Genomic DNA, 23,438 nt, shown 5'->3' on the forward strand with positions numbered 1-23,438 from the left:
CCTGGGGACCTCATTGTCACTGGCACATAAATTGCCTAGAAATGAGGGCACTTCCTCTCACGTCTCTAATTGGAAAAGAAATTCAAGTCATTGAAAGCAGTTTACATTCCAGGGCATTCAACTTCCAATCAACTGTCTTGTCTTTTGTTTCAGTGCTGGTGTTTCAACGCCATTCAATTTGTTGGACCCTGGCTACATTAAAGGGGTGGTTCAGTGTTTTTTTTTCTAGGCTTGATTGTGTTTTTGGGGCACAGTTTAACATGTCTTAATGCTTCAGGGTTTTTTTTGAAAACACTGTATTTTTCATATATTTTGTTTCCACTGTCGTATGAACGGCTCGTTTGACTTCCTGCTTCTATGAAGCCACTCCCTCCAATATACGCAATGTGCTCAGATTGGTTAGCAGGTTGGTAGATGGCCCAGTGTATCGTGATTCGCTGAAGCGTTGGGAAACTCCATGCCCCTTACCATCCGTTGTTAGTGCTTCAGAGGAAATGTAAATAATTGCATCTATATTGCTGTATCAAATTGAGCCTAATCAGACCCAGATGAAGAGGGTAAAGCAGAACCTCTGCAATCGCGGCTTTTAAAGGACGTTTATGAATGGTTTTTTTATTTAGTATTTGTGTCAAAGTGTTTAGATGCTGTAACTGCTGTTTGATAGCTTTCAATATACAGTTTTATCCTGATTAAGGCTTTACTGTAGTCGTATACATGACTGAGTAGAAGCATTTTTGTAAAGGTATCGTTTAATTTATAGCATGAACAACTGTTTGTCTATGAACATAGAAGTTTGTTGGAGAAGTATGCACTAGAATTTAGCTAACTGGCTAGCGAAGCAAAAACGAGTTGCTCTTTGTATATGTCCTTGGTGCAAACAAAAATAGCAACAGAACTATACATTTAAAAGGCATGTACAAACAATAAAACGTACTTACAGTTTGAAGCTAATAAACAGCAGCTTCTGCTTTTAAAGTAGGAATTGCTTCATCTTTCATTAAAAGCCTTTGTACAAATCCAGCATTGAACTCGGGTAGATTCTGGAAACTGTCTTCAGCGCCGCATCCTGTGTAGAAAATATCACAGATTATAATGGGTTCTATTATCTTTTGACATGTCGCGCCGCTCACTTTTGGTGTTCACAACTCTTCCGCTTCCATTATGCTGCGCCACATGGCCTCACCCAATTTGTTGCGTGTTCCAGGGGGAAGTGTTTTGCAGGGTTTATGATGTCACCAACCCCCGAAGAAGCTCGTTGTAGTCCAAACCGGTCGTTTTTGTAGGCATTTTGTAGGACAATATCTCCATTTGCATTGAACTTTCAGCGCTGTAACTTTGCAGATACTGTTTATGCTCAAGCACCAACATTACACACTAACTAAAGTTAAAAAAAGTGAAATCGCATTGAACCACCCCTTTAAAGATCTATATGGCCACCATTTCAGCTAGCCACAAACCTTTGGATGAAGCTTCTGTTGGAAGTCATCCTCTGGTGTCTTGTTTCTTGAGAGGTGCCAGATAGCTGAGGCCTATCTGTTGGTCACGAGTTCCTTCCTGGGACCCAGCATTAGTCCTGGGAGCATTAGCGGAAGCACCTTTTGAGACATTGGTATCAGTCTCTGAAAAAATGCTAACTCTTAAAGTTACTCTCTTACTACCATTAACTTTGCTTAAGAAAATAGGAGACTTGCAGGCCCTGTCAGTAGCCTCTTCTTGCTTAGACTTTGCTACAGGTGATGTCAGAGCTATAATTCACCCCTGACTGGACTATGTTCCAAAAGTTCCAAAAGGTTCTTCCCTCTGCCTCATGAGACACAAGACCAAGAAAGTCTGCATCTGCTATGTCCTGTCCATCCTTTGAGAATCTACATCCACTGCTCAGGCCAGTGATGTAAGTCCTCTCAGCTTCTGTCTGATTTGGTGGCTGTAATAGTGTGATTGCTGTCACCATGCAGTGTATCTCGCATTGGATCACTGACACGATTTCCCTCTGCTATGAGGCAAGCGGAATGGCTTCACCTTTAGGAGTTAGGGCCCACTCAATTAGGAGCGTTGCATCCTCCGAAGTTCTTGCTAGGGGTGCACCCTTGCAAGAAGTTTGTGCTGCAGCAGGATAGTCCTCTCCACACACGTTCATCAGGTTTTATAGTCTGGAAATGTATTAAACTGCAGGGTCTCAAGTCCTTCAGGGTTGATCTGGCCTCAGCCTGCACTCAGCAACTGTCTGTGCACATACACAGCATTGTGGGTTAGCTGTCCAACATTGATATTAACGTTATCATAGCATCAAGTCATGACGCAGCATTGAGTTCCACTCGAAAGGGAACATCTCAGGTTATGTATGTAACCCGGTTCCCTTAGAGAGGAATGAGACACCATGTCATGCTGCCACGCCCGGCCAAGCCTGTGTGTCTTCTGAAGACAATTAGATTCTGACACTCACTCAGCTGCCATCTATTTGTGGTTTCAGTGATGTACTACGTTATGTTGCTACGTCATCATGTTCAGCCAATTGCGGATTGGCATGTGTAAATACGTGCTTCAGACACCAGCTCCCGCAAAGCATTTCCAAAGCATCAAGCCATAACGTGGCATATGTACATAACATATGTAACCTGAGATGTTTATATGGTCAATTTTATGTCCCAGGGGATTTTTATTAATGCAACAAGATTTAAGATTTCAACCAGATTTCCTTTTTGTTTTCAGTTATTGTTGTTACCTTACAAAAACTTTACTGTATTTATTGCAGTATATTTGTCCTAGACCCAGGCTTTTGATCCCCAAAAAAGAAAAGAAAATTCATTATAAATATATGAATATTATTTTATTATTTTTTAAAACTATGATAGTCTAAACCAGTATTATGTTACTATTATTTAAGCAGCATATTGTTAGATTTTATTTAATATTTTGAATGATCTTTTATCTAATTTCATCTAATATTTAGTTTATTTAAGTTTTGTTTTAATTAATAAAAATAATTTTAATAGTTTTAGTTACCGATAATATCCCTGGTCTAAAAATAACATAAACCATAAAATATAAGTGAATGGAAGCATATGTGAGTGAAGAGCATGCTTTAAGTGAAATAGAAGTTTATTATATCAAAAGTGCCTATAGAAACTCCTATATATATATATACAGTATATAAGATATATTAAGCAGGCTCTGGTCTCTGAATCTGTAGAAGAGCTCATCTATTTCGCTACCAAAGATCCGAGCGGTAGAGAAGGTGGAGGAGAAGTGCTTTGGTAATGCCAACGTCATGCAGATTATCTCAAGTGAAGATTCAGGCCAGCAGGAGACCCTGTACCTCGACTGCAAAGTTAGTATTGCACTGGATTCACAAATAAAACGTGAATGTGGCTATTCATAAACACTGACCCAGACATGTGTTTGTTGTTGGTGAGATTGTAAGAATGGGCCCTAAAAAAAACTCAAATGGGTTATTTGATGTCTCATTGTTTGATACTCTTTGTCTCTCTGTGTGACTGTAGAGTGTAAATGAGTTGAATCACTGGCTGTCAGCCTTGAGGAAAGCCTGCAGTCACAACACAAACACTATGAGCTGCTATCATCCTGGCATCTATAAAGCAGACAGATGGAGCTGCTGCCATCAGAAGGAGAAATCAGGTACTGCAAATATTAGATGATGTATAAGCAAACTAGGCTTGTGATCTGTTTGGAGTCTCTTATGCTCACCAAGGATAAATTTATTTGATCACAAATATAGTAGAAAAACAGTAATATTGTGAAATAAGCATCAGTGCTTTAAAAAAAATTAAAAACTCTTACTAAACTGGACTGATAGACTCTTTGTTCATAGACCCAGGCTGTGATAAAACCAGGCATGGAGTAACTCTGCAGGAGTGGTATGACCCACTGGACCCAGACCTGGAGGCTCAGCTCATCTACCAACATCTCAGTAGTGTCCAGCATGCCATGCGGTAATGTGGCATTAACATTCTGGGCCTGTTTATGACATTTATGACAGCTGAAATGATTGATTCAAGCACATAATTATATACAATAATAATTCAAAGAGAATAAATTATGCGAAGCAGTTCAACATACATGCCAGTTTTGTAATACCTTCTAAATTTGTGTATAATCCATGCAAATTACCTATATGTCCAGGTCATCTAAAAATGATGTTTTGCAATTTTTTGCAGAGATAAGTATTTCAAGTTGAGAGAGCAGCAGGGAGTTCAGGAGGCAGATTCAGTAAGAGGTAAGTTATGAAGCCTGCCGGACACCTCAGTGGCATATCCCTCTCTGCTTTCTTTCAGCACTATTATTAACTAAAGCTATTAAAATCCTTTTCAGTAATTGAAATATTGCTGAAATAAAATGAAATATAAATATTAGATATTTTAAAGGTTACTGTAACGAGGTTAGTAGATGTGGGAAGAAGGAGGCGGGAACCGGCGAACATTCAACAAAACTTTAATATAAAATAAACAAACAAAACGAAAGTAATGCCGGCAGACCCTCGCGGACGTCTGCCGGCCACACAAACATAATAAAACATAAAATAAAGTCCAGGCCTGGTCCTCTCTCGTCCTCCACGGTCGTCGCTCCTCCTTTTATGCTCCCGGAGCTCCTCCGTGAGACTCAAGGCCGGTGCGCCTCCCAGGTGATGCTTGTTATCACTTGCGTCACCGGCCTCGCGCCGTTCCCTCACGGCTCTCGCCCGCCCTGGTCGCCACAGTTACTAATTTTGTTTTAGAGGTCTCCTACAGTGGGTTTACATGCATCCAAGGTCAAAAAACATTGCAGCATCACCTCTTTTCTCAGTGTCTGAAAAAGTTTGATAAAGGATCCGGTCTCTCTAAACCCCTCCTTTCTGAGAATCTACTCTGCTTTGATTGGTCAGATGGCCCAGTCTTTTGTGATTGGTCTACCGCTTAAAGCATGTGTTGGAAACAAAACCTCATTAGCATATCTGAATTTCAGCTCCAGAGGCTTCCTCAGCACTTAATACACAGTGATACAAACAGTAATGATGGTGTAGGTTTTACCCTATCGATTAGAGTCCTCATTCTTTGTAAGTGAATACAAAGTGGATTTGCTTTCACAGCACAGAAAACAGCGTCTTCTCTACATGTCGACAACATGAATCAAACTCTTCCAGGCTTGAGCAGCTACAGAGTTTGAGGGTCAAAGTAGACGTTGTTTGCTGGTAGCTGATGAAGACCATAGGCTGGCATTATGCAAATGTGTTACAAATCTACAGAGGTTTGTGCAGGAATTAAGACTGTAATTACTGACGACTAGTTTCAGGCAGTTCAGAATCAGTTCTTTCTTTTAGGAGACAATAACATTTGTTGTGCACTTTGATCTTTGAAAGTTGCAGACCTTTTCCATTCACAAACTGCTATAACACACTACATGAAAAGTAATATCTGAAAAAGCATAAAAGGGGCACTTTAAAGGTGCCCTAGATTGAAAAATTGAATTTACCTCGGCATAGTTGAATAACAAGAGTTCAGTACATGGAAATGACATACATTGAGTTTCAAACTCCATTGTTTCCTCCTTCTTATATAAATCACATTTGTTTAAAAGACCTCAGAAGAACAGGCGAATCTCAACATAACACAGACTGTTATGCAACAGTCGGGATCATTAATATGTACGCCTCCAATATTTGCATATGCCAGCTCATGTTCAAGAATCAAGACACTACAGGCAGTATTAACGTCTGTAGCTGTGCATAGCTGAATCATCAGACTTTATGCAGGTAAGCAAGCAAGGACAACAGTGAAAAATGGCAGATGGAGAAATAATAACATGATCCATAATAACATGATATATTTAGTAATATTTGTAAATTGTCTTTCTAAATGTTTTGTTAGCATTTTGCTAATCTACTGTTAAATGTGGTTAAAGTTACCATCGTTCACTATATTCATGGAGTATTTTTAAACTCTTGCAGTCTGTATAATTCATAAACACAACTTAATTCTTTTTAAATCTCTCCAACAGTGTGTAATGTTAGCTTTAGCCACGGAGCACCATCAAACTCATTCAGAATCACATGTAAACATCCAAATAAATACTATACTTACACGATTAGACATGCTGCATGACGAACACTTTGTAAAGATCCATTTTGAGGGTTATATTAGCTGTGTAAACTTTGTTTATGCTGTTCAAGGCAAGCGCGAGCTCCGTGGGCGGGAGTGTGAGCATTTAAAGGGGCCGCAACCTATATATCGGTGCATAGTTAATGATGCCTCAAAATAGGGAGTTAAAAAAATGAATTAAAAAAAAAATCTATGGGGTATTTTGAGCTGAAACTTCACAGACACATTCAGGGGACACCTTAGACTTATATTACATCTTGTAAAAAAACGTTCGATGGCACCTTTAAGTATTCCAAAAATATAGTGCCTTGCACACCTGAATCAATCGTATGTGCATTGGATGAAATTACAATAACTAGAAAAATATAAATCCCACACTACAAAAATATTTTAATGAGCAACATTTCAGTCAGTCGACCTTCAAGTGTAAGCACATTTAAGAACACACTTTTTCCTATGCGACTTAGTGATACATTTTTACTTAATGTGATGTTATAAAAATGTGCCTATTGGGCATATTTGATATTTTTGTAATATACATTTATTTGTCTTGATGTTGTGTGAAGTTATGTGGTGATTATTATTACTAACAAGTGCTAAAATTACTAAAACTGAAATAAAAATAAAAATAAAGCTAAATAGACATATTAAAAAGAATAAAAAACACATAACAAAAGTACAAAAACCTAAAATGACAGCTAAAAATATACAAATAAAAGCTATTTCAAAATATGAGTAGAGACTATATTAATAGTAAAATAACTCTGCTTTATTTTCCTATGTAAATTTTCCTCCATTTCCTTTTCACCCTGTGTTGAAAACCCTGCAACACCTTTAATGTTCCAGGTCAAAAATGGCCGGTCTTTTAAAAATTGCTTTTAAATCACTCGTTATGCTATATTATCACCAAGTATTGGATTAAATTGTTTTGTCAACTTGTTTTCTTTCAATTATGACAGGTTTTGTATTTATATTTGCAACTGATTGTTCGTAGGCCTCATTGATCTGTACTTATGCACAGTTTTTGAGTGAAAAAAAGCATTATTTGATATTTGGATAATATTGTCATTATTCAACAAATTATGGAAAATAATTTGCACTGTTTATCACACTAGTGTGCTTATAACCAGGAAGTTTGTTTTTAAATGCTTTTATTTTGTACAAAATGGAAGAAAGTCACACTTGTGGTGTTCCTGGTCAAAAATGACCGGCCTACAAAAAATAGCTTATAAATCTTCTGTTATGCTATTGTAACGATCACCGTCTGTTCCTGTCACTCCCCGGACTACACTTCCCACAATTCTCCCTGTCAGTCACATGTTCACTTCACACCTATCACCTGTTGCCACATCCACCCTAGCACACCACACTGATTACCATATTGTTTAACTATTGTTGCAATTTCTGAGCGTTTCTATCCTGTCTGCCTGCTTGTTATCGTTCCTGCCTGTTTCTTGTTTTTGACCCGTTGCTGCCTGTCCTGATCCTTGCTTTGTATACCGACCTGTGAGTTATATCTGCCTGCCTTGTGACCTACCGCCTGTACCCTGACTACGACCCTGCCTGTCCTTTGCTGCTCCTGTTTGTTCCTGATTGACCCTGCCTGTACGACCATTCTCATTCTTAATAAAACGCTGCACTTGGATCTCCTGCCTGAGCCTCCCATTCGTAACAGAATACTTCGCCACTACCAAGATCCAGCAGCTACCGTGAGTGTTCCTGTCTCAACTATTATGAATCCATCCGCCCAGTTGATCGGTCTCCGTCAAGGAGACAGATCCATTGAAGATTATGTTTTGGACTTTATTGAACTGGCTCCGTTAACATGCTTTGATGAGTTATGTCTTATGACATTCTTTCGCGGGGGACTGTCTGAACCGCTCAGCTCTATTATGCCAATACATGAGCCAAATGGGACTTTAGAACAGTATATAGAGCTGGCGTTGCTACTGAGTGGATCTCCGTTTACTGTGGGTGTCGCGGAGGAACGCGATTCCTCGTCTGGGTGTGTGATGGCCGCCGCGCCAGATGACACTCACCAAATGGCGGCCGCAACAAGGCGTCATGCCTTCGCTGATCGCCCAGAGCAACGTCACGCCTTCGCTGATCGGCCAGAGCAACGTCACGCCTTCGCTGATCGCCCAGAGCAACGTCACGCCTTCGCTGATCGCCCAGAGCAACGTCACGCCTTCGCTGATCGCCCAGAGCAAAGTCACGTCGCCGCTGATCGCCCAGAGTCACGTCAGGTCTCTAGATCAGTCCGGGAGCGGAGAGGGTTGCGTCCCAGTGTGACCGATCCACCGTTGATTTCAGTCCGAGCAGCTGGCATCCCCAAGTCTTCGTCGGCCGCTTCGCTCTCAAGCCCGGTGGCCACTTCGTTCTCCGCACTCAAGTCTCCGCCGGCCACTTCACTCTCAAGCCCGGTGGCCGCTTCGCTCTCAAACCCGGTGGCCGCTTCGCACTCAAGCCAGCCGGCCGCTTCGCACACAAGCCCGCCGACCGCTTCGCACTCAAGCCCGCCGGTCGCTTCGCACTCAAGCCCGCCGGTCGCTTCGCACTCAAGCCCGCCGGCCGCTTCGCACTCAAGCCCGCCGGCCGCTTCGCACTCAAGCCAGCCGGCCGCTTCGCTCTCAAGCCAGCCGGTTGCTTCGCTCTCAAGCCAGCCGGCCGCTTCGCTCTCAAGCCAGTCTGCCGCTTCGCTCTCAAACCTGCCGGTTGCAACGCTCTCAAGCTCGCCGGTTTCAACGCTCTCAAGCTCGCCGGTTTCAACGCTCTCAAGCTCGCCGGTTTCAACGCTCTCAAGCTCGCCGGTTTCAACGCTCTCAAGCTCGCCGGTTGCTATGGACTCTTGTTCGCCGATTGCAGTGGACTTAAGCACCCTGGACGCGATGGACGAAATGGCTGCTTTGCCAGTGCCCACGGGCAAGATGGCAGCCCCTGCGGTGCTCAAGGATGCAGGGGTTGTTCCAGCCATTGAGTCCGCTCCAGCCAGTGAGTCTGCTCCAGCACAGCCTGCTCTCCTGGTCTGTCCTGTCTTGGCCCAGAGGGCTGTGCTCACTTTTTATGTCTTGGCTGTCCTACGTGCGTTGAGGAACTCAAGCTCTTTTGCCGTCCCGGAGCAGCCCGAGCCCGCTGCCGTCCCGGTGCAGCCCGAGCCCGCTGCCGTCCCGGAGCAGCCCGAGCCCGCTGCCGTCCCGGAGCAGCCCGAGCCCGCTGCCGTCCCGGAGCAGCCCGAGCCCGCTGCCGTCCCGGAGCAGCCCGAGCCCGCTGCCGTCCCGGAGCAGTCCGAGCCCGCTGCCGTCCCGGAGCTGTCTGCTCTCCCTGATACGGCCATGGAGGCCGTCACCGAACTGCCCGCTCTCCTTGATAAGGCCACAGAGCAGCCTTGGTCGGCCCTGCCACCACCGCCTGGACCATTTGCTCTACCGCTGCCGCTCAGGCCATCTGCCCTGCTGGCGCCACCCGAGCTCCTTGCCCATGAACCCGCCAATGCCTCCCTTGATTTCACCAAGAACTTTTTGGGGGGGGGGCAGTATACCTAGGGGTGGGGAGCTTGTGGGTGGGGACCCTGCTCAACCATGGCCTTTAAGGGCCTCTGAACTACTATGGCCATTCATGGACTGTAGGCCACTAGGGCCATGTATGGACTCTGTCCTGCCGTGGCTGTCCGAACCACCTGTCCTGCCGTGGCTGCCCGAGCCACCTGACCTGCCGTGGCTGTCCGAACCACCTGACCTGCCGTGGTTGCCTGAACCACCCGACCTGCCGTGGCCGCCCAGGCCACCTGACCTGCCGTGGCCGCCCAAGCCACCTGACCCACCGTGGCTGCCTGAGTCCCTGGGGCTGCATTGGAGATCCCGTTCCCGGCTGCTGTTAGATCTCCAATGCACCCACCCCCCCCTCCCTAGCTGTTCTTTTACGTCGCGAGGACGCGCCTTCCGGGAGGGGGGCATTATGTAACGATCACCGTCTGTTCCTGTCACTCCCCGGACTACACTTCCCACAATTCTCCCTGTCAGTCACATGTTCACTTCACACCTATCACCTGTTGCCACATCCACCCTAGCACACCACACTGATTACCACACCCAGCTGCAGCTCTTTAACAGGACTATAAAGGACTTCCAAACACACCACCTCACCGCGAAGTATTGTTTAACTATTGTTGCAATTTCTGAGCGTTTCTATCCTGTCTGCCTGCTTGTTATCGTTCCTGCCTGTTTCTTGTTTTTGACCCGTTGCTGCCTGTCCTGATCCTTGCTTTGTATACCGACCTGTGAGTTATATCTGCCTGCCTTGTGACCTACCGCCTGTACCCTGACTACGACCCTGCCTGTCCTTTGCTGCTCCTGTTTGTTCCTGATTGACCCTGCCTGTACGACCATTCTCATTCTTAATAAAACGCTGCACTTGGATCTCCTGCCTGAGCCTCCCATTCGTAACAGCTATATTATCAACAAATATTGGATTCAATATTTTTGTCAACTTGTTTTCTTTCAATTAGGAAAGGTTCTGTATTTATTTTTGAAACTGACTGATCGATGATTGATCTGAGGATAGAAACATTTTAAAACAGAACCTCCTGGTTATTAAAGCACACTGGTGTGATAAATTGTACAGAATATTTTTACATTTTATTCAATATTGCCAAAATTACCCACAAATAATGTTTTTTTTTTTTTTTTTGGTGCATAAGCTCAGATAAAGAAGGCCTATGATCAATCAGATCCAAAAAGAAATCTTGTGCTAATTAAAAAAAAAAAAAAAGTTCACAAAAAGATTGAATCCAATAATTGGTGATAATATAAAGTAATGAGAGATTTATAAGCAATTTTTTGTAGGCTGGTCATTTTTGACCAGGAACACCACAATGGTAAAAAGGTGGGAGAAAAACAATCACAAAAATTCTCAATTTTTTTGAGGAAGTAGTTATACCCTGGGTGCATAAAGTCAGTAAGTTTTAGTCCAATGCGATAACTAGCATTTCGGGGGTGAAAAAATCCAGGTCAAAATGACCTGAACACAACCTGAGGGTTAATTTGTTCTCATATAGCAGCTTCCAATATCAATACATGACTGTTTTGATCTTACAGACCAGAAGAAAGCAGATGGATTACCAAAACTCTTCAGTATTCTCCAAGACCTACATGATGCACATGCCGCAGTGGAAGAAGAGGAAAGACTGAAGAATAAAAACGTTTTCTTGGAATTACAAACGTAAACAAAAAGACATTTTTTGTTTGCATTTCATAATTCACAGTGTTATTCAGTCAGTGAGCTCATAAACGCAGGATTCAGAACCTGCTATTATTTGACGCATAGACAAAGAACTGTAAGTTTGATTAGTGCATGTATTCTTGAACTTTTGAACCGATTATTGGTGCATAGGTGGATATTTAGAGGGATGTGATCACAGTCCCTTTATTAAGGATAGTCGTGGTGTGTATTTGGTATTAAGGTAAGCTGAAGTGAAGCGTAGTTTTAATACTGCAATGATTTCAGTAGGTTGGTAACTCAAAAACGGTGTCTTGTTGGCATTTCTGCAGGTTTTACATGCATTCAGACATGCTTTATTTGTTTTTGATTTCCCATTTGAATGGTATTAATCACCATTCTTCTTTTATTTAATGTGCTTTTGACTTTAATAAGTTCTGTGGATATGCATGTCAGCTCTTCCTTTGTACAATTTTTACATTAAATCAGTTTTATTAAAATGTTTATATAGATTTTTTTTCATTTATTTTTCAATTCTATAGTGGAGAATTAGTTTATTCTTGGACCTAAATCTCACAACGCTGCCATTCCTGCTGTCTCAATGCCTTGTCCGTATCACGTGTCATGTTTTGGATGTATTGTTGTTATGTCTTTTTATGATATCTACCCTAGACAAGTATGCATTGTGCATTTCACAAAAACTGTATTTCTGTAACACGTTTTAAACGTGGAACATTATTTTTTTCCTATGATAGTATTTCTCCACTAGGTGGCAATAAAGTGTTACTTATTCAAAAGCTGGATTCAGCCTGAATATAGCAGTGCTGGTAAATAGAAGTTTAAACCAGTTTTAGAAGATGGACTTCTCTATTGGATGGTGTATAAAATTCCTCTGCAGCCATATTTAATAATGGCAACATTTTAGTGCACTACACAAATCTCTAGCAATCACAATGCATTAATGTAACTGTATTTCTATTTTAACTCTTTTTTGCGATTTCATTGTTTGATTTAACTGTGTAGTTTAACATTCACAATGTTAAACTCGACAACTCTGTAATCATTCACCGGTATGATTTTCTTTCTTGCACAGAAAACAAAAGCTGATATTGTTCATCCTGCCCGGTTGCATAAAGTCATATGATAACTGTGTTAATAAATGCAAGGCTTGCACATTCTGCAAAATATCTCTTTTGTGTTCCATGGAAGAAAGTGTAGTTTATGGCTTTGGATACTCTGTGTTTTGGAAATAGTCTTTTTTTATGGCATATGAAAAATGTATTAATATATTGACTGAGCAGATGACCATGTCAGGTGACAGTATTTGGGGCAATATAAATTATGAATTGAGTATATTATTTACTGAAACATTTGGACCACTTTATTATTATTATTATTATTATTTTGTATGTATTAATTCAGTTGAGCATTAATTTATTCATCATTACTCATTCTTGTTATTAGTTTGAGACTGATGTTTTGAGAATTTTGCATTTACAGCTTATAAAGAGTCAGTTAAAGTGGTGCCTTATGTTTACAAGAAAGAATGTGCTTCCTGTTTTCCCTTCAGTAGTCGTTTGAAACATAACCCACTCTCTCTGTTATTTTCTTTTCCTCTCTCCACCTCTCTCAGTCTGTTTTCCTCTCCCTGTGTTTTCTTTTGATGGAAACACATTATTGTGTTTCACCCTCTTCTGTACTATTAAAGACAGGCACTATTATTTCGCATGCCAAAGAGGAGGTGCTGATTGGAGGTTTTTTTTTTTTTTTTGTGTGTAGTACAGCTGAGCTCTATGTTCTGACAAATATGGTTATTTTGAAATGGGAATATAGCATGCTGGATCCTTATCTAATTCAATAAGGTGACCTTTTCCTCACTCATCTTAAAGCTGTTTAAGCATGTTTTATTTTCCTCATGATCAAAAACATGTTTGTGGAAGTGTGTTCATGCAGCAATCAATAAAAAAAGACCTGAAAATGGAAACATCTCTCCTTTTTCTGTGTTTTCCATTCTTTTCTCTTTTTTTCAAGTTGCTATGGATAAAAGCATCTGCTAAATGCATAAATGTAAATGCATCCTCTTTGAACACTGAGGAATATCATTGGGACTCGTTTGAAAACCTTAAAGTCTTTTAAAAGTAAAAAGCTGTTTTTATAATTTTAATGTTAAAGGGATAGTTCACCCAAAATGAAAATTATGTCATTATTTTCTCACCCTCAAGTTGTTCCAAACCTGTATGAATTTCTTTCTGAACACAAAAAAAAAGAGATATTTTGAAGAATATGGTTAGCCAAACAGTTGACTTCCATAGTGTGGGGGGAAAATACTATGGAAGTCAGTGGGGTCCAACTGTTTGGTTTCCAACATTTTTCAAAATATCTTCTTTTGTGTTCAGCAGAAGAAAGAAATTCATACAGGTACATTTTATTTTGGGTGAACTATTTCTTTAATGTAAATGGTTTTTATGTATCACACAAATAGCCTACTTTAACTGTAGGCTAATTAGACTTTTTTTCATTTCAGGGTTGCAAAAACTAACAAATTGTTAAATAAAAGGGCACATGTAATTTTTTATTTGATCTAAATATATATATATATATATATATATATATATATATATATATATATATATATATATATATATATATATATATATATATTTGAATTTTTTTTATCTCAATATTTTGTAGGCCTATCTGTGTTGTGGGCAATTTTGGTCTTTATTCATGACCGGAAATACATAAATTCCACAGCAGCTGGACTTTTTTTTTTTCCTTTCTTTTTTTTCACTGAGTTTCCGGAATTTGTTGCAACCAAGATTAAGCCTATAAAACATGGCGACAACTTAAATAAACTGTACATTAAACAACACTAAATCATTTACATATCTGATATTTGCTCGTTGTAATAAAATGTATTAAATTGTATTAAATGTACCTTACCTATTTATTTATTTGAACAGCCCAGGGCTGCGTTTCCCAGAAGCATAATAATCCTAAATAGATCCATTGCCACCCATTAGTCTCTACGAGCTGAGCTCACGATGCTTTTGAGAAATACACGTTCGTATCTGCGTTGATGAAACTGTCATGCTGTCAAGTCGTAAACGTATTTATTATTTATTCGCCTAAAATAACTTTTCGCTCAATAGTCGAATCCGAAAAGACCGGTTTTGTTCAACCAATTCACTGAAAAGATTCGACTCAATAGAACGATTCACGAATCGGACATCTCTAAACGGCCCCCCTGCCCGAAGGCTTTTACCCCTCCTGCTTAATGACCCTCATCTATTCAAGACCCATTTGCTCACCACTGACACACTTTCAGGACATTTATGTAAAAGAGCTTTCCTAAAATGAGCCGGTGTCTGTGAACCTCGCATCCTGTCCCACTCTCACCGCCAGCTTTAGCTCAGCATCCATATTTTTCGCATCCGTGTGGGAGAGAGAGAGCGAGCGAAGGGAGTGGCAGACGCTGACAAATCTCATGCCGGGAAGCCGACTGAGCCATCCCTGCACACATCATCTGAAGTTCGCCGGCGCCGACTTCTTTTTAATTCACAGGATTTGGACTTCATAAGGTAATAGTGCAGTTTGTGAGAGCGGATCGCGTTTGTGTCGCTTGACAGGGGCGTGTGAAGACGGTCGCGAGCACGCCGCAGTGAAGAGCCAAAACAATAGAGCAGCACAGTCTACGGCGCAGAAATGAGCCCGCACACTAAACTTCCGCCTCTTTTAGGATACATTATACGGTTTATGCTGCATTAATGTCTCTTTTGAAGTGGAATTCACGTACTGAGTTTTTAACGGAGATAATTTGGGGTTTGGAAGATAGCTGTGGTGACAGCATATCGAAACTGCCGACCTCAGTGGATAATGGGTTTCATTTCACAGATATGCTAGAATGACCTTGCTATATTACTGATTTATCACTTAGGATATGTTGCATTAGCGAAAACGGGGCATTTACAGTGTGTCGGTGTCGATTACATCGTTACAGCTTCATTCAAACAATAAAATGCGATTTTTGTGCCCTTCTTTGCCCTGAAGCATATTATTGATGCTGTGGCTCAGCCTGTTAATGAACTGACATGGGCCATGCAAGGCCATTCATTTAGCAAATTGCATCCAGTCAATAGAATTTGTGTATTGACCTAAATGCTCATGATGGTTGTCTTTAGTCCCACAGGTAGAATGGAGAGGGATATCCGTCATCCTCACATTTAGTGCCTCGATTAAGAAACCCTTAATAAGCTGCGAAACTTGAAGTTTCTCCAGTGGACATAATGAACATGCTGAAGTCCAGTGGCTTGAAGATCCCTGGCAGGGGTCCTAAACACTCCAGTCCAGTGGGACGAACAACTGCTGGCCCATCAACCAGTCCTGCGGCTCAAAAAGACAGTAAGTCAGCTTCTTTTGTGCCTCGTTTGCCTCCAGACCCTCTACAAGCAATGATATCTCATCATATTACCCATCACTAGGACCAGACAGAATCTGCAGTCATTTCTGCACCAGTATTATTTATTTACTATTATAGTATTTATTAATATTTTAGCTTTTATTTGTATATTTGATTTTTTTTTTTTTTAATATTTCTATTTAGCTTTTATTTATTTGATTAATTAGTTGCCAAGGCCACATTTCTAATGTTTAAAGGGGACCTATAATGTCCCTTTTACAAGATGTAATATGTCTCTTGTGTCCCCAGAATGTGTCTGTGAAGTTTCAGCTCAAAATACCCCACAGATCATTTATTATAGCTTGTCAAATTTGCCCATATTTTGGTGTGAGCAAAAATGTTTTTGCGTGTGTTCCTTTAACACTAGAAGTCCCAGAGATTTGTAACCCTCCTTTAGCCAAGTGGATGCTAACTGGCTAGTCTTTTGGCTATCATTAGCATCAATTCATGTGTAAATATGGTCATTACCTGAGCAATCTGCAGGGGGGTTGGGGGTGTGTGTGTGAATGGTTGCTTGTGGCTTGTTTGTATGTGTGGGGGAGGGAGGGCTGCTAAAAGCAGAGAACTTGGGCCGGTTTCAGAAAGGAGGTTAAGTGAAAACTCTGAGTATGTTAACCCTGAAATGAGGGAGTGCAAGTGATGTTTAAAAAGTTCACTCATTCACACTGCAAAAATGCTTTTCATACTAAGTATTTTTTTTATCCTATTTAAAGTAAATTTAAAAAAAAAAAAATCTTAAATCAAGATGGATTTTCTATATGAGAAAATTATATATGATATTTAGTCTTGTTTCCTGGGGGGATCTAAATTAAGTGCATTTTACTTAAGTAAAATGATCAATATCTGCCAGTGTGGTAATAAAAATAATCTTAATGCAAACGGAAAGTGTTGGAGTGTCTACCCAGGTGAAAAAAAAGTGCAGTAAAATACTCTTTATTTTAGTACACTTTTACACTTCCATAATGTACAGTGCTCTATTTCCGTGCACTTATTTTGTACTTAATATACTAAAAGCTCTTCTTTAGTACTTCTTAAGATAATCTTAAGAACATCTAAGTGTACTCAACTGTGCTATTTTGAGACACCATGAATTTGAACTAAAATGTGCTTTAACATACTATCTCTGTATAGAAAAAATGTATTTAGTTACCACTTGTAGTACACTTGAACCCATCTTTCAAACACTTTTAAAAATGGACTTATGATGTATGTCAAATATAAGATTAATATATAATGAATATATACAAAATGTATTTATAATATATTGCCAGGCAGTGCCAGGATTGTGAGTGATTGCTGGAATGTACTCACTCACTTTTTAATATTATTTGTAAATATGTGTACAAATGGTTGGTTTCTTTTTTTTATTTTGTACTATTTTTATCAATAGATCTCAGCAACAAAGGAAAAAAAAACATGTGTGTTGATTTCTCCCTAAGATGGCAAAGTGAAACACAAGTTTCCTTGAAGTGGCTCAGCATGGCCCCACATTGTTTACATAACAAAAGCAACTGTTCACAGCTGATTAAGGATATTAGCCTAAAGACATCCAGCCCATCGGCTGTCCTGCGGGTTTTATAGGTAGAAAAGCCAAATGGCTGCTCTCTGGGACTTCTAGTGTTAAATGCAAATGAGCTGCTGCTCCCAGCCCACTTTAACAGCTTTAACAGCTCGCGTTTCGGTTTCTCAACAACAACAAAGCTGGAGAATCTCACGCTGCCAAAATGAGGATTGTCAGTAACGGTGTTCAGACTTACATTATTCAAACCGGAGTCAGACACTGATGGAGAGATTCAGGAAGAAGTTACATCTTTTAGAATGAAACTGGACGTTTCTGAATGGTTGGTGGTTAAATTTATGCAGTTGCTGTGGAATTGATTCAACTCAATGACTAGCGTGTGCCGTCATGTTAATCTTTTGTGCAGATCCAGCATTTTGCCTGGCGTAAAATGACGGCATGTCAACAACACTCTACTACAACAACTCTTCCTATTCTCTAAAGCAGCCCAACATGCCCTCGCCCTCTTTGTTGCGAGTTCTCGGGGGCAGGGTTAGTGCTGTCATTAACCTGGGAAGAAGCTTGTTGTTGTCCCTACCAGCCGTTTGTTGTAGTCCTTAGCTTAAACAGTTGTTGTTACTATTAAAATATTATTAATTTTTTAGACATGATACCATGGTAATACCATGTTTATGTGTAATACCATAGTATCATTCACTGCAATGGTAGACATCAAAACCATTGTTTTATCAACTGATACCATCACTGACTGTAGTGCCACCACAAGTACCATAAGTGGATTTGCAGTGTGATTGAAATGTAGATTTTATTTTCCTGAAATAGATCCAGAGAAGCTGTAGTGCATTTTTGTTACTGTCTACACTACCATTCAAAAGTTTGGGGACAGTAAGTTTTTTTAATACCTTTATTCAGCAATGAGACATTAAAGGGATAGTTCACCCAAAAATTATTCCATGATTTACTCACCCTCAAGCCATCCTAGGTGTTTATGACTATCTTCTTTCAGCATTAACTTCCGCAATGTAGTACACAATGTCATGACATTCTACACTACGCCATGATGTACTACGCGTTATAGCATAGAACATCAGTAGTACATCATGGCGTAGTGTAGAATGTCATGACATTGTGTACTACATCGAGCAAGTTAACGCTTTTTGGACATATGTCAAATGTGTATGGCTGTCACGCCAGAAGCTCGTTATTTTACTTTATAAAGTTTTAAATAAGGATATTTGTCTTACACAAACGCATCGATTTGCTTCAGAAGGCCTTTATTAACCCCCTGGAGTCGTATGGATTCATTTTTTATGGATGGATGCATTTTTTAGTCTTCAAAATCTGGGCAGCCATTCACAACCATTATATAACCTGAGGATATTTTTTAAAATAACTCCGATTGTGTTTGTCTGAAAGAAGATAGTCATATACAGGTGTTGGTCATATAATTAGAATATCATCAAAAAGTTGATTTATTTCACTAATTCCATTCAAAAAATGAAACTTGTATATTATATTCATTCATTACACACAGACTGATTATATTTCAAATGTTTATTTCTTTTAATTTTGTTGATTATAACTGACACCTAAGGAAAATCCCAAATTCAGTATCTCAGAAAATTAGAATATTACTTAAGACCAATACAAAGAAAGGATTTTTAGAAATCTTGGTCAACTGAAAAGTATGAACATGAAAAGTATAAGCATGTACAGCACTCAATACTTAGTTGGGGCTCCTTTTGCCTGAATTACTGCAGCAATGCGGCGTGGCATGGAGTCGATCAGTCTGTGGCACTGCCCAGGTGTTATGAGAGCCCAGGTTGCTCTGATAGTGGCCTTCAGCTCTTCTGCAGTGTTGGGTCTGGCATATCGCATCTTCCTCTTCACAATACCCCATAGATTTTCTATGGGGTTAAGATCAGGCGAGTTTGCTGGCCAATTAAGAACAGGGATACCATGGTCCTTAAACCGAGTACTGGTAGCTTTGGTACTGTGTGCAAGTGCCAAGTCCTGTTGGAAAATGAAATCTGCATCTCCATAAAGTTGGTCAGCAGCAGGAAGCATGAAGTACTCTAAAACTTCCTGGTATACGGCTGCGTTGACCTTGGACCTAAGAAAACACAGTGGACCAACACCAGCAGATGACATGGCACCCCAAACCACACTGACTGTGGAAACTTTACACTGGACCTCAAGCAACGTGGATTGTGTGCCTCTCCTCTCTTCCTCCAGACTCCGGGACCCTGATTTCCAAAGGAAATGCAAAATTTGCTTTCATCAGAGAACATAACTTTGGACCACTCAGCAGCAGTCCAGTCCTTTTTGTCTTTAGCCCAGGCGAGACGCTTCTGACGCTGTCTGTTGTTCAAGAGTGGCTTGACACAAGGAATGTGACAGCTGAAACCCATGTCTTGCATACGTCTGTGCGTAGTGGTTCTTGAAGCACTGAATCCAGCTATAGTCCACTCTTTGTGAATCTCCCCCACATTTTGAATGGGTATTGTTTCACAGTCCTCTCCAGGGTGCGGTTATCCCTATAGCTTGTACACTTTTTTTTCTACCACATGTTTTCCTTCCCTTTTTATTCTTTTTTTTTTTCACTTTTTGAATGGAATTAGTGAAATAAATAAACTTTTTGATGATATTCTATCTATCTATCAAAGAAGCCTAAAAATGGCCTAAAAGTTTTGGTTTTCACAAACATAAGCAGCAATTTGCAAAACTTTGCAGTCTCAGGAATAAAATACATTTTAAAATATATCAAAATAGAAAACGGTTCTTTTAAATTGTAATATATTTCACAATGTTACTATTTTAACAGTATTTTTGATCAAATGAGTGAGCATAAGACTTTTTTGAAAAGACTTTCACTTTTTTCAAAACTAGAGATGCACCAATATATCGGCCGCCGATATTTATCGGTCAATTTTTGATCAATTTAAAACCATCAGCATATTGACTATTGCATGAAAAACGCCGATATAATAAATGAACTGCGTGAAGGCATAATGTCTGTTGCGTAATCCAACATTTTTCTCTAGGTAAAATATTTGCTTTGTAAAAAATACAGCAGGGCTCGACAATAAGGACTGCCCATGGCCAGCGTGAAAGATGCTCGGGACAATTGACGGATCTGTCACTGTCCCTGTCAGGCCAGTGCTACATCTTCATGAAAGTTTGTCCTTTGTTGGCCTGTTGAATGTTAAATGGATCCAATCTATGTTTGATAGAAAATATTTTATGATGCAGCAATAAACTAACTAGTATACCATAATGCATGCATTTTTGAATCTTTCTAATTTAAAACAAGACTAAAACAAAAAAATCGGCCAATAGTTGTTTGTTAAAATTGGTATCAGCCAAAAAAAATAAATAAAAAAATCCAATCATTGCATCCTTATTCAAAACCATTAAAAAATATTTACCTCAAACTTTTGAGCAGTAGTGTAGCACAATTTGATCACTCTTCAACTATATGTGAGTTTTATACAAAACAGTAGACCGTTTGAGAAGATCAATGGTGCAGATCACTTTAATCCTTGACAGTTTGATCTGAGTTGTGGTTTATTGTGATTAATGTGGTTAATTATCTTTCGAGTCAGATGACAAGTGCTGACACTGGTGACACAGACATCGGTTACATAAATCACAGTGAGCTAATCCCTGCCTCGGTGACGTGGCCGACCTCGCATCCAGCCACAACGAGACCAGACCACGTTATTTACATTAGTTTGTGTGTCACCGAGAAGGGTGTCATGGTTCAAGCAGACTGTGGAATGCTTTGTTCGTAAAACACACACACATACAGGAAGTGGAGTGAAAATCAGGAGTTGTGCTGCTGCTCAAATATAGAAGTCATTACACATGTGATTCCTAAAGGCAATTTTAAAAAGCCTTTTTACGCAAAACTCATTTATTGAGAAAGTCTCTAAGTATAATGTATGCTGTACTAACAGCATGTGTTGTACGTTTAACAAAAGCAGCTCAAGATATTTATAAAATGTTTTTTTTTTTTTTTTTTAAATTCATACCACGGTAATAATGTGTTGTCGTTGTGTCCTGTGGTGTAATACCACCTGTCTGTGATTTTGAGCGAAATGCACTAGCATTGATCGTAGTTCTCTGGCTGTTCTCAGAGACCAAACAAGAAGACTCTGTGCTTGTGACAAAATGTGACTTCAGGAATGCACTTCAAAGTATTTCCACAAATTCTTTTTTATCGAGGTTTCATAAAAACACTTTCATGCAGAAATATTTGACCATCTATATTGCTTTGTATGAGCTCTGTGTGTGTTTAACTTGAATCCATTATCACTTACCTTGACTTCTATGATTGCAAAAGATGGATATTATTTCAGTATTGTGGTTGACATGAATGGAAAGGTCCTTGCATGTGCATGTTGCACTTTCATCATCATAAATGAGGAGCAGCAGCTAAAGAGCAAAAAGTCCCATCAATCACAGTTGCAGAACAGATTATTAAACACGAGTGGTTAATATTTCAACATAAAACTTCAGAGCTTAAAAAAAATCTGAATGCGAAACTATTTAATTGTGCTGCACACATCTTGAATAATAGTTTAGTAAATATTTATAAAAAAAATTAGGCTATACCCTTATTTAATTAAGGACATTTTTCTGAAGTAAGCAGATGACATGTTATTTCTATTCAGTAGTCTTTTTGAATTAAGCTGAAATTTAGAGGTCCTATCGAATTAAACATTGATAAAATTCGCTTTTAGAAGATGTTCACAGTTAAAGGGATAGTTCACCTAAAAATTAAAATTATCCCACGATTTACCCTCAAGCCATTCAAGATGTATATGACATATCAAGATGTATATGATGTATCTTCTTTCAGACGAACACAATCAGTGATATATTTAAAAATACCCTTGATCTTCCAAACTTTATAATGGTAGTGAATGGGGGGTGCAATTTTGAAGCCCAAAAAAATGCATCCATACATCATAAAAATAATCCATACGGCTCCAGGGGGTTAATAAGGGCCTCGGATGTGAAGTGATAGGTTTTTGTAAGAAAAATATCCATATTTAAAACTTTATAAACTAAAATAACTAGCTTTCGGCAGACGGCTGTAGACATACTACACAAGATGACTTGTGCCACAAGAGTACTATCCTCTAAGCTTACGCATTCGTCATTACGTCCTGCGTCGGGTCAGGGTTACTCTTTTGCTGTAAATCGATGCGTACAGCTGTCTGCCAGAAGCTAGTTATTATAGTTAATATGGATATTTTTCTTACAAAAACCCATCGCTTCGCTTCAGAAGGCCTTTATTAACCCCCTGGAGTTGTATAGATTATTTTTATGATGGATGGATGGATTCAATTTTTTGGGCTTCAAAATCGCACACCAATTCACTACCTTTATCAAGGTGGGAAGAGCCGGAATGTTTTTAAATATATCTCTGATTGTGTTTGTCTGAAAGAAGAAAGTCATAGATACCTAGGATGGCTTGAGGGTGAGTAAATCATGGGATAATTTTCATTTATGGGTGAACTAATCCTTTAACATGTACAGTTTTTCTCTTCCTGGAAACAGACTAAAATATTGATGACTCATGTTGCACTACAAACATTTTTGTTCAGTCAAATGCCTTCTAGTGTGAGAATGTCCTTTCCATCTGTGACCAACATCAAGTAGCAAATCAATAGTTGATGGCTGTGATGTAACTAAAAACTAAAACCTATTGGCTGTTCTCCATCCAAACTTCCAGTTTCAGTAGGAACATAGGAAAGAAAACTAGTCTCTTTAAATAATTTTGTGGCATTTTTAGGCTAATTGTTTGAAATTAAAGTCTTTTAACTGATAATAAAATTTCCTGCATTTAGGATTAAGAGTTTTGCAGCATTTTACAATCAGAAACAGTTTATCGTTATTTTGAGTGTCATAGCAAATAACAGTGCACCAATATTCTCAAACTGAGACAATTTATTACAAAAATGGTATCCAGAAATATAAATTTGCCATTTGCCAATATACAACATTAACAAATAAATACAAACAAATCATTTCACACCACATTTTGATGTTTAGTTTGAGCACAAATTTTGTAAACTATACTAATGCATGAACCGGTTAACAATATAAACATCCTTTAAATGGTTGAGTTTTTTTTTTTTTTTTT

The 23,438-nt window shown here is 39.5% G+C and overlaps 2 protein-coding genes across 8 annotated transcripts in view; both read left to right on the plus strand.

The window, feature by feature from the left end:
* rasa4 (RAS p21 protein activator 4) overlaps positions 1–13,553 on the plus strand; it is a 51,867-nt gene extending 38,314 nt beyond the window's left edge. For 2 of the 5 annotated variants that reach the window (XM_067407403.1, XM_067407407.1), the window contains 5 exons: positions 3,191–3,328; positions 3,501–3,636; positions 3,815–3,950; positions 4,176–4,234; positions 11,186–13,553. In XM_067407403.1, the coding sequence (XP_067263504.1) occupies positions 3,191–3,328; positions 3,501–3,636; positions 3,815–3,950; positions 4,176–4,234; positions 11,186–11,313 (597 nt within the window). In that variant the 3' untranslated portion in view covers positions 11,314–13,553. The remainder of the gene's footprint in view (positions 1–3,190; positions 3,329–3,500; positions 3,637–3,814; positions 3,951–4,175; positions 4,235–11,185) is intronic. The other 3 variants (XM_067407404.1, XM_067407405.1, XM_067407406.1) reach the window with 3 other exon arrangements.
* A 1,061-nt stretch (positions 13,554–14,614) lies between these two features.
* clip2 (CAP-GLY domain containing linker protein 2) overlaps positions 14,615–23,438 on the plus strand; it is a 50,904-nt gene continuing 42,080 nt past the window's right edge. For all 3 annotated transcript variants that reach the window (XM_067406278.1, XM_067406276.1, XM_067406277.1), the window contains exons 1-2: positions 14,615–14,887; positions 15,488–15,707. In XM_067406278.1, the coding sequence (XP_067262379.1) occupies positions 15,593–15,707 (115 nt within the window). In that variant the 5' untranslated portion in view covers positions 14,615–14,887; positions 15,488–15,592. The remainder of the gene's footprint in view (positions 14,888–15,487; positions 15,708–23,438) is intronic.

Source organism: Chanodichthys erythropterus, chromosome 13 (genome assembly GCF_024489055.1).
Source record: "Chanodichthys erythropterus isolate Z2021 chromosome 13, ASM2448905v1, whole genome shotgun sequence".
NCBI classification, from domain to species: Eukaryota; Metazoa; Chordata; class Actinopteri; order Cypriniformes; family Xenocyprididae; genus Chanodichthys; species Chanodichthys erythropterus.